We start from the raw sequence: 12,246 nt of genomic DNA, 5'->3' as shown, positions 1-12,246 counted from the left end.
CTGGAGTGTCTACATAATTGCTATAGCAAAAAAAAAAAAAAACATATATAGCAATATAGCTGTGGGCTAAGATCACATGAAAGCACGGCAACAGCCTGAATTACAGCACATCAGATTATGGTGGCCACGTTTCTGTTTTCCGGCAACACACGCCGAATTGAGCAAGTGGGGCCCATGCCAGTGTCGCGAATTTCGGTCGCCGCTATGCCTTGGCTCTGAAAAGTTTTGTAATTCGGCTTTGTAGCAAAACATCCACGTGGTGTGGCTGGTAATTGCGAGCTGCAGCCTCAAAAAATACCGGTCGACTGCCTAAAACTTGTTTCAGCAGTGCTCTCACCAGAAAAAAAAAAAGGAAAAAAAGAAGAAAAAAAAGCTTTCACTTGCTGTAAATGGGCCTGTTAGTTATGCTCGCTCTCGCCTGGAAATTTATTCTATTCTTCACAGAGTCCTAAATAGCATCTCTGAAGCTCGGGATCATTTATTTATTTATTTTATTTATTTGAAATACCCTCAAGGTACATACAGTATATTATAGAGGGGAGGGGCAAGTACACGATTATATGTAACATGGAACAAGATACGAAGAGAGAAGAAAGAAAAGCATAACAATAAATCAAGTGAGTACAGTATCAATATACAATAAAGACAAAAAGAAAAGGATAACACCGATATAAACACTGGTTATACAAAACATACCGCTGGATTGACTAAATCAGATATGAATCTGTAATGATAAGAAGACAAAGTACAAGAGCACGAGCGCAGAGCACCAAAGAAGAAGAGAAAAAGAAGAAAAAAAGAAGAAAAAGGCAGAATTTTACAACTCTAGATCATGTTCATAAGAGCATGTTTCAAAAGAATTGGATTGCGTATGTTCACTATAGATGATGGTAGGTTATTCCGATAACTGCCAACAAGCGTCGTTGTCTTTTTTTCTTGCCGATCGAGATGGCTTGCAAGGTACCAGCCTTTTTGATGACATCCGCTTCCTGAAGAATCGCGATCACTTGCAAGATAACTCAAGCTCGTTATATCTACTGCTACCACTTCTAGAACTAATCACACTTGTTTCTTGACATGCGGGGACAACAAAAACACCATATCAGATGCGAACGCACAGCACGCGCGACAAAGAATACAGAACTACACTGCGTAGTGACAGAAGACCCTAACATTGCGCGATACGATGCGCCGTGGTTCATGGTTCCTGAATGCCAAGCATTAGCTGGATTCTCTCCCACTCCACCGCTCTGAAGGCGAGGAGAGCATCGATGTGTGCCCCTTCCCCGCAGCGGCCGTTCGATTTGAAAACAAGTTCACAAAATCTCGAGCCAGCTTTACCGCGACTTTTGTTCCATTTCAATAAAGTTACTGTGGATTTTCTCTGGGAGCACAATTTCCTCGACTTTTCCCTGAGTATTTCCAGACTATTCAAAATCCCTGAGAATTCCCAGTTTTCCCGGTTAGTAGGCACCCTACATTACTTGCACAGAAAAAACGCCAGGCCTGCGCGGAAAGCGCAGCACAGTCACAGCGAAAGCTGGAAGAGCGGCATTTCTAGAGCCCGTTGTAAACTCTTTTGTGGCTACTAATACAAGTACACTTGCAAGGTACCCACTATGCCATAAATCATAATTTTTGTGAAGTTGGGAAGCACCCACTACACCATTATTCATCATTCTGCAGAGAAGCGAGGTATCCGCTACCAGAGCTGCCATTTCCACTTTTAATAAGCGGATTTGGGCTTTTTTTTTTCGCCGAGTCGCTTGTGGAATTTGCCAGTCGCTTGTCGCCTTTTTTGGGCTTATTTGCATTTTCCCAGCAAATATAGTTATCTAGTGATCATAACGTTCACTAATAGCTTGTAGATTACTTTGAGTAGTTGAGTGTAGAAGCCAAACATACGTTGGAGGAATCAACAAATAACGTTAGTCATGAACTGGCAAACGCACATTCAATCGAATGGAGACTTCCCTGGAGACAACGTTAAAAAGTAAACATGTGCTGTCGTTCATAGTTGCGCATATTTTCGCTGTACAAAATAAGGTGATGTTTTTCAAGTTCCCTTCGTATTCGGGTGACACTTTTATTAGTATCAAAATATTTTCAATAGTGGGAAAATTCATTAAGTTACTGCTTCTCTTGGGCTTCTTGCGAAAGTCGCACTGCTTTTTATGGGCTTCTTTTGTAATGATTGTGAGCTTCTTAACTTGGTAGAATCTGGCAACTCTGCCTGCTACACATCTGTAAGGCATTATGTGCACTTTGTTGATGCGGTGGCTGATGACGAAGAAGAATTATGGCTGAGTCCTTTGTAATGGCTCAGAAGCTTTAGATGGCACACTAGTTGCGAAATTCGCATTGTGTGACGCCCATTTTTCGTCGTTTCGCGGGCAACCGTGGTACCCGCTAAACACCTGTGATGCATTATGTGCCCTTTGTTGATGCTGTGCCTGATGACGAAGAATTATGCCTGAGCCTTTTGTAATGAGTTGGAAGCATTCAACAACCCACTTGTTGCGCAATTTGCATTGTGCGGTGACTGGTTACAGAATTCGCTCTGTGTGATGCTTGGTTGCTATTTTACTCTTCTACCATGCTATATTATACATATGTTAACGTCGTTCCTTCCCAAAATGAAGCCTGTATAGGGCCTTTTTGCAAAGAAGTTTCAAACACCGTCATGGCTCTGTGGTAGAATACTGGGCTGCCAGCCAGACGGCCCAGGTTCGAACCCTATTCCATCCTGGAGATTTTTTCTTATTTGTTTTTTTTTCTTATTTCGTGCGATAGCGGTTACGGAAACCGGCGGCAGCGGACAACTACAGCGCCAAAAACGGCCGTTGTTGTGATCTCGCTATAAAAATAATGCTTTCATGTAGGTAATTGCCAGACATGAGAGCAATTCTTCATCATGCAATACTTGAGCTGCCTGGAAACCCGCTTTGTGGCCGCAAAAGCGGCAAAACTGTGAAGTGTGTCCCAACAAGCAAACTGTCCAGGCTATGCACTCAGTTTATGTCATTGGAAGAAGCAATGCACAACCTTACCAGCCTATCGATCAGTCTTGTGAACCTGTGTGAGCAAATAGCGTATGTAATGGCACATGCCAGTAGGAATGGGCGCTTGGCTCCTTTCCCCATCACCTTGCTACCGCAGGCTGAAGGGAGGCAAGGGTGGAGAGTGGCACTCCCCCTTTGTGAGACTTACTTGCTTGCCCTAATGGTTCGTGTGTTCGTAACAACCATAACAAGTTCAGAAACCAGTTGCATGAGCCAGTATCGTAGCATATACTAAACAACGTAGTTTGCATGGGACATTTATGAAAGTGGCATCATCATGAGATTTGGATCAACCATCATCGTATCATTGAGATTCTACTACAAATGTGGCAAACATTTCCAAATCATGACCGATGGCTTATATCAGTCTATAAGGAAGAACAGTCATTGCATTCTGCCAGTACAGTACTAATCTGCCAGTACAGTACTAACACATGAGGCAGAACTGAAAAGCTAGTAATGAAACAAGAAGCAAGAGGCTGTTGTTGATTTGGTTTTTTGTAGCGCAAAAGCAGCTGAGGCTATGCTGTGCCAGGCACAGGGTGTTAGGTAATGAACGGTGAAATGATGTTGTTTAAAGCTTATTTAAAAAGCCACATTCTCTTAAGAAGTTCAGCACAGTGGACAAGGGTACGAGAGAATAATCTCCAAGAAATTGAGCAGAGTGGATAGGCGTGTGTTTGTATACAGTGGAACCTCGTTAATGCGTACCTGCCGGGAACGCCGCATAACTACACACTAAACGGTAGTACGCATTAACCACCAAGTAAAAATTTGCATCTCCTCGCGTACGCCATCGCCGCCAGCAAAGAAATAAATACAGCGCCACAGCAAATATTGCCTAAAGTACCCACTGCAAAGCCTTTTCTTTCTTTTTGCCAAACAGGAGAAAAGATTCTGGTACTCTCGCACGACCGTCCAATAGTGCCGACAGCGTGCGGTGGCGACGCCAAGGAGCATTTCGGAACTATTACAGGGTCCGGTATACGCAGTGGCCAACGTAGCGACAGAACGGACAGTGTCGGCTTTCCATGATATATGTGTGAGCGTCTGTACTGCGATCTGCTACTAAATGAAAACTGACACAGTTCCAGTGAAACGCCATACGGCTGCGTGGAGCCGATCGTCTCCTGGCTAGTTGCGTGCAGCGTGTCGCCTTCTCAGCTCAAGCCATCACTGCCGGGCCGCTTGCTGTACCGCATGCGTGCATTTGTCGTGGGAGTGTTCTTCGTACCCACTTCGCTCCAGACCGTGCATAGATGCGGCGATGAGCACAGATGAGCTTGTTCGGTTAACGCGGCGATGACGAACTTCCTGCAAGCGATGCGCACTCCGCGACGCTCTAGCGGTCCTGGCAGCGGACGGAAGCGCGTTTGGGTGGTCGCCCAATAAAAGCGTGCAGTATGGTTACAACAGCGCTATGCTTGCTGAACCATACGCGTGCGCTTAGCGTGATAGCGTCTATGCAAAGAGGTTTCTCGTCGCCCACGACTAGCAACGCTCAACTCCGCAACAGCGAGCGGCTTTCGATTCTACAAAGCGGCGCGCGCTTGAACATGACCCCGCACAACGAGGCGGTAGAGATCGGAGGCCCAGCGCGTTCAGGTTGTCGCCTATTAAAAGCGTGCAGTAGGCTTAAAGCAGTGCTGCGCCGCACGCGTGCCCGAGCAGATATGTGAAGATACTTATTGTGATAAGGTTGTCGGCGATAAGTCATGCTGGCGCGTTCGTCGGTGGCCGCCGCCTCACCTTCGTTCTTTCCCAATGCTTACCCGCAAAGGCGTCGCCGCAATCGTGCGGAAGTCGGAATCAGTGATCGACTGATCTACGCACTTCTCGAAAAGACTGAAAACCTTTGGCGGCACATTGTGGCGTTGGAAAATTCAGCGGCGCAGTGAAATTTTATGGCACAAAACGTTATTGTGGTACGCCGGGTACGCACTAACCGGTAGGCGTACGGCGAAGCACTACGGCTTAAGCGGTCAGCGAATGCATTAGGCTCTATGAGACTCGGTCGGGGATTCGTCGCAACTACGTTTTAACCGTTAGTACGCTTAAGGCGTGTACATATTAACGAGGTTCAGCTGTAGTTGGCCGAAATATTTTTGTCCCTGCATAGCTGGTATGGGGAATGTGATTATGATGTGCATAACTTTTCTTGACATTTTTCACAGGTTGGTTGTTCATGGTTTGTGAGTAAAAAGTTGTGTGTCAGGCGTGCGTGCACAATTTGGCATTGGCAGAAAATGACCTATAAAATTAATAGATGGGAAGAGTAAATAGGGAGCAAACACACCTAGGGGACAATAAGAGGAAAAAATGAAACTGGGCAGGCCATGCATTGCATAGGTCAGAAAACTATCTGAGCAACAGTCAGACCAAGGAATGGGAAGCACAGCCTAAAAGTTAGACTGTCACTGATGAAAAACTAGCATGCTTGCTGGCATAAGATAGAACAAAACAGGGTCAATTAAACATCTGGGAGGGGCTTTTGCCCAGCAGTGGACACAAAAGTAGGCTGATGATGATGCGGGACAATTATGTATTAATTGCACAGGAATGCCTCTACAAAGAATGCCTGCAACATCACCAAGTGACCCCAGAAAGGCATACATGGCATGGAGGCTTACCATTTCTTGTGAACTTCACTGCTGAATGTCTGGCCACCTTCCTCGCGCTGAAAATGTTGTTCTGCTTGTACTACAATAGCCCAGGCCACACGGAGAGCAAACTGAAATGAAAATTTGTGTCAGGTAAACATAGGGGGCACCCAACAATACATAGAATTGAAAAATGGTCAAAGAATATTGACCAGTGTTATCCGCAACATGACTATCCACACGAAGCACACAACTGCTCGGCCTTGGCAGTTCATCCAGAAGTGAAAATATAATGACCTTATACTGAAAAAACAAAAATTCAGTAAAGAAATTACAGGAAGGCTACTGTCATCATACAGCAATGAGTTTCCTGAATATCCATACAGTGCCACAGTAAAATATTACAGAAAGTGAGCACTGACCATGAACGCTGAAAGAATAAGTGCTAAAAATTGACAAGCACGAAAAGGAGAACAGACAAAGGACTGGCGCTACTAACAACTGTTTATTTTTGTCACACCCACCGAGCTCAATACATATCGACGCCAGATACATTCAAATTACATGCACCAGCAGTTGCTACGCCCTCCACGCTGTCTATGGCGTGCGTGCGAAAGAGAGGAAGCAAAGCGTCGATGGAGCACGCCAGGATCACCGCTGACAACTCAGGCACATGCGAACTGCACGGGACAAGAAAAGAAGAAGAGGTGCCGAACTCTGGTGGAGAAGAGAAAGGCATTCTTGCAGTGTATACATAGGCATTTTTCTCTGACTTGTTTGTTTATAGGGCACAAGTTCACCCAGTTTAAGCTATTAATTAGGGGTGTGCGAATATTCAAAATTTCGAATATTTTTCGAATAGTGTTTGCTGTTCGATTCGCACTGGAATTTTACTATTTGAACTATTTGAACTTCCCAAAAACAAATACAGTCAACGTCCGATTGAAATGGACCCCTTCAGATTTTTAATATGCTTCACCTTATTACACTCTCGCATTGCGGCAAAGCTGCCTTTCAAGCTCCGTTACGGTCGTGCTTTACCAAGACACAGTGAACGTCAGATTGGAAGTGGTCCCTAGATTTTTAATATGCTTCACCTCATCACACACCGGTATTGCGGCAAAGCTGCCTTTCTAGCTCCGTTACGGTCGACTTTACCAAGACAGTCAGCGTCCGATTGGAAGTGGTCCCTAGATTTTTAATATGCTTCCCCTCATCACAACCCGGTATTGCGGCAAAGCTGCCTTTCAAGCTCTGCTACGATCGTAAATGTACTAATTCAAGAAAGCGCTGGTTCGAACGTGCAGATGAAAGATGTGGCAGAGGTGGGGGCTCAATTAATGCTGTTTTGGACCTGAAATTTGGGCAAGAACTCAGAAAAATCAGAAGCCGAAGCTTTGTAGCATCCAAAATTTCAGATGTTCTTATATATTGACGTCTACGAGGCAGACTTGGAACTCGGACTTGAAGGAAGCATGCCCTTGTCCACCACATCATTTGGGCTTCCACAAAAGTTGAAAGAGGAGGAGAGGCTGAGGAAATGGCATCTTTGCCTATCATGTGTAAAGTGTTGTCGGCAACACCTTGGTTGCACCAAATCATGTACATAAATAGAATTCGGCCTCTACATTGCCTCATTCTTGATAAGACAACTATGAAACACCACCCCGCCAGTGCTTCATCAACCTAGCGAAAAGAAACACTTTCACGTTGCTATCTCATAAGAATATGCTTAGGAATCCTCTCTTAACTTTTTTTTTCTGAAATTTTGCTTTGAACTATTCGAAAAATATTCTAGAAATATTCGAGAAATATTCGAAAAATATTCGATTCGATTCGCACTACCACTTATATATTCGAATTCGCTTCGCACCCGAAATTTTCCTATTCGCACAGCTCTACTATTAATTAAAGTGTGCTTCTTGAACTTTGCATGACAATATAATCACGGTGTTGCGTGTGCACAACATCGCATTGGAAACATAGAGCAAAAAAATCAAGTATAATACAAAAAAAGTAATATGCGATAACACATATTATCGTCAATTTTTAGCGCTGATTCTTTCACTGTTCATGGATAGCCAACTATCCCAACAGTCTGTTCTGCTAAAGCCCTAACCAGAGCGACAAATTTGTGATATGTCGGACTCTTGTTCCCAAGCACACAAATAATGCGTGCAGGCACAATGTACGTTTTAAAAAACCCCTGACACCAAAATTTAACCTCGAAACCCATTACCAGATGCGATGGTGATCCCTAGAGGCCGGATTTTTTGGCTAAAGGAGCACATTTTAGGTGCCAAAAATAGGCAGGCAAAACAATGTTTTAGGCCCCCAATATCATAAATATAGGCGCAATAAATTTTTACATAAATGCAAATAATTTTAAAGGAAGATGTGTGCAACCTCTATTTACGACAGGAAAACAAAAAAAAATGAACGTAGCTTGCACTGGAGGTGCAATGCTAAAGAGACAGTGGAGCTGATGGGCACCCATCTAGTAATGGCTTCTGCTGTTTTGCCAAGTATTGCAAATTTTCTCTTTCTTTTTCCTTCTCTGTTTTTTTCCATGTATTTTTTTCTCAGTTTATTTCTATTTATTCATTTTTCTTTCTCTTTCTTTCTCCTCCTCTATTTCTCGCTCACTTGCTCCTTTTTTTTTTTTGTTGGGGTCTAACGTCCAAAAACTACAACATGATTATGAGAGACGCCGTAGTGGAGGGCTCCGGAAATATAGACCACCTGGGGTTCTTTAACATGCACCTAAATCTAAGTACACGGGCCTATAGCATTTTCGCCTTTGCTTCCTCCATCTTCTATCCCTCTCTTATCTTTCTCATTCTTCCTATGCCATGCTTTACTCTCTTCCCTCCTCCTCATGCTCACTTCCCTTTCCTGCCCCGCTTGCTACACTATACTATACAAGGCTATGCTAAGCTCTACTAGCATGCCTGGATAGCCGAGTGGTTAAGATGCTTGCCTTCGATCGAGGGCAAGTGGGTTCGTATCTCGCCTCGTGAACAATTTTTTTTCACGAAGAATTTCTCATTTTCTCTTTCTTTCTCTCACCCATCACGGTACTACAGGCCACACCGGAGAAATTGTTCTGGGAGCGAAGCAGAAGAGGACGAAGATGTAGAGAGTGCAATTCACGATGATGATCATTTCTGTTTATGACAGACAAATCATGATGAGCTTAAACAGCTTCGCTGTTAACCCTTTATTGCTTAAGGTGGTACACAGGCACCAACAGTTGAATGTAGCCGTGCAATTGTCCTTTGTCATGCACGCTTTGCAGAACACGGTCTCTCCGCTTATTCTGTAGCATGGTGAGTCACTGTCAAATCAACACACACCTCTGTGTCTTTTTCGGCATGACTGAAAATGGTAGAGCTGGAGCAGACATCCAGATCGCTAAAAGACCAGAAGGAGGGCCTTCTTCCTATTGGCCGGGTCAAATTGTGTAGAACCAGTTCCTCCCCTGGCGGTAAACACTTTAAAAAGTACACTGCAAACTAAACAAAGGCCACGTGGCCTTTGAAGTCTTTCTTAAATTTCGCATTCACCAACCGCTCGGACCATGTCGGTGCGGCTGGCGCACCCCATTTCACAACTGCTAGCGGTTGTTTTCGGGAATTGGTTGAACCAGAGGACAACATTGAACCCCATAGAGTTCCAAACTGTCAATGCTGCATGGAAACATGAATAATGAGCTCAAACTGTACCAGGAAGTGAAACTTGAGGTTAAATAGTGTTCACATAGGTGCTGGTTTTGAAAATAGGCATTTACAAGCACTTATATGCATACAGGCATGAATGCCAAAAATAGGCATTTATAGGCACTATAAAAACACTATAAAAGCCCTCAGCATGTAATTCGTGCTCATATAACAAAGTGGCACAATAAGAGCGTAAGGAACAAAATAGGCGTTTGCCTAAAATCCGGCCTCTAGTGATCCCCTATGGTACAGAATTCATCTGCTTTTCATGCTCAAGGCTTTAAATTGTGAACTGCTCTTTTTAATTTCCAAGCGCAGTTTTTTAAACATGGCAAGACAACAAGTATCTGTGTATATGCACATATTGGAAAAAGAAAAGCCTTGCAGTGGATATGTTAGGCAACATGAGTCAGCAAGCACAAATTTGGCACTTAGTTCATGCCGATGTACTCCTGGTTAGTGTGCAGTAATGCTGTGTTCCTGGCAGTCATAGACGTTTCACTGTGATGCAGTGAGGATTGCTAACAGCAGGAAGAACTAACCACTGTGCAGTACAACCTGCAGCTAATGTTGTCGAAAAGTGGACTGCCACGCTGTTTCAAGAATGTGAAAGGTGTTCCGGTCCAATATGCAGATTCCACAAGGAGCGAATAAAAAATAAATAGTAATTAAACATTTATGCATTCATCATGGCCTTAGGGAAGCAAATCATGCACTAAATCAACAGGCTTTCCAAGAAGCATGAAATCTTTAAATAAGCTTCAGGTAGGCACATTTTGTATTTCAAGTTATCGATATATCACATTTACCGTTTCCGTTTCGCTTCTTTTCTCTGTCCGTGTGTGTGGTTGCGCTGCCGGTAAATATGAAGTACAACCAACTGGCCCAAGTTTTCGTTTTATTACATCGATATATCAGTGTTTCACTGATGTAACTCCAGATTTATATGTCGTCATTGTTCTGGGTGACATATGCTTGGTTTTGCATCAGAAAAAGAAAAACCCCGAACAGAGTTGAACTGCTAGACACTCACCTGGCACTTAGAGGAAGAAAGTATGTGCCCATCCAACAGTGTATCTGCACATTGCATGCTGCTCAAATTTACATCATGTTAACCTTTTAGAAACATTGTCACGTGGATGGCCAGGAAAGAAAAGAAGTTCTTGGAAATGTCATAGAAGGGGACTCACTCTGCTGGGAAATGCAGCATCTGGATTCATAAGCAAGCTGGCCGCCAGCTGAATGAGGTCATTCAGAGAAGCGTGCTCAATGACTGCCACGGCACTGAGCAGCCCTCGCTCTAATGTGCCATCGTGCCTGTCCTTGCGCTGTAACCATGATAAGTGGCGCAGCAGAGCTGCCAATGTTGCCACCTGGTGCTCCTGCACAGTGTGAAGCAACATGCAAAGCAAAGGCTCAATCCTTATGACAAAGTATGTGCCAAAATGTAGCAACCTTTAAGTGTGGGATGTACAAATGGTCTCTTTCAAAAATCAATTACTGTTACATTATTTCTGGCAGTGCATGAAAAGAAACAGTACAGCCAAGTAGAGATATACGGAGCCTGAAGGGGGTCACAATTCTCTTAGTATACAAGATGTGGGCCCCAAGTAGCATGCACGCCTATAGTTTCCACTTTAATTAATGCATTGCATGGCTGCGTTGCAGTGAAGCTTACTAAAGCAAATGTCATATGTAACACAAGCCTTTAGTGAAAAATTTTGGGGACTCTTGAGCTTCGCCTTCAAGAGTAGAATGCGTAATCGGGCCCCGTTCGCATCGCCTTCTCAATCGCTAGCCTGGCTTCGCTTCTCAATAGACAGCTCAGCCATGCTGCAAGGAAGGGAACCATAGACCCTTTCAAGCTATCCTAGAATGCGTACTGTACAGTTGCAAATTGCCCACTATGCCATAATTCTGCCTTTTACCAATTGCCAAAGTACCCACTACACGTACATAAGGCAACACGCGCACCGATGCAGCTGTTCGCTGTCTGTGTTGATGTTGCTGCTGATGATGAATAATTACGCCTGAGCGCTTTGTCATGGGTAGAACTTTAAACCACCCGCTCATTCCTCAACTCATATGTTTTGACGCCTGGTGAAATTCTATCAGGGTTCGTACAGGTTTCAAAGGAGAAAATTCAAGGATATTCAAGGAATTCCCCTATTAGGAGGATTTTCAAGGCCCTCTTCGACAGGTAATCTTTTTTTCCCGTGTCGAAGATCTTGAGAAACAGTGCTCTCCTCTCAAAAGGTCTGACATTTCTTGCACAAAGAAAATACATGTCACAATACAAATGTCACAGAGGCGCATTTCTTCTCACCACAAGAAAACGCCTTTGCCACTTCACTGTCTGGGAACATGCGTTGAGGTAACTCCCCTGCTTGGGATGACGACTGGTACGAGAAGTGGAATGTGACGACTTTCAAGGTACAAAGAATTTCTGCGTCAGTGACAAGCTCGTGCGTTTTAGAAGCATCATTTAAGCTTGGCGACTGCAACGGAGACACTGTAGTGGACTGCTCTGTCGCAACAGGCATCAGGTAGCTTTTCAACGCGCTCCCTTGCCCCATCTTGATTGCGCCAATATGCTTGGCACTTTTCATCTGACTTTTTAAAGCGGATTCACCCATGGCAGTCACATCAAAAGTTTTGCCGCAAGGCTTGCACTTAGCTCGATGCGGATTCGTCTTGTCAGGTGCAATCCAGTGCTTGTAGTCGCGATGATGGAGCCTCATAGTCTGAAATTTGCTTTTTCCAGCACTGTTTCACATATCAACACATCACTTGCACCCCTTGCACTAACACGTAGAAGGCACACTCATTCCAAAAAGCGCTGGTAGCACAAGAACACGACTAGGT

The 12,246-nt window shown here is 44.1% G+C and overlaps 1 protein-coding gene across 1 annotated transcript in view; it reads right to left on the bottom strand.

The window, feature by feature from the left end:
* Positions 1–5,692: 5,692 nt before the first annotated feature.
* LOC119376685 (protein PAT1 homolog 1) overlaps positions 5,693–12,246 on the bottom strand; it is a gene marked incomplete at its 3' end in the record, with an annotated part of 40,459 nt that continues 33,905 nt past the window's right edge. The window contains exons 6-7 of the mRNA XM_049411462.1: positions 10,572–10,763; positions 5,693–5,793 (exon numbers count right to left, since the gene is read on the bottom strand). Of these exons, the coding sequence (XP_049267419.1) occupies positions 5,693–5,793; positions 10,572–10,763 (293 nt within the window). The remainder of the gene's footprint in view (positions 5,794–10,571; positions 10,764–12,246) is intronic.

Source organism: Rhipicephalus sanguineus, unplaced genomic scaffold, assembly GCF_013339695.2.
Source record: "Rhipicephalus sanguineus isolate Rsan-2018 unplaced genomic scaffold, BIME_Rsan_1.4 Seq192, whole genome shotgun sequence".
Lineage (NCBI taxonomy): Eukaryota > Metazoa > Arthropoda > Arachnida > Ixodida > Ixodidae > Rhipicephalus > Rhipicephalus sanguineus.
This window is presented reverse-complemented; position numbering and strand designations above follow the sequence as displayed.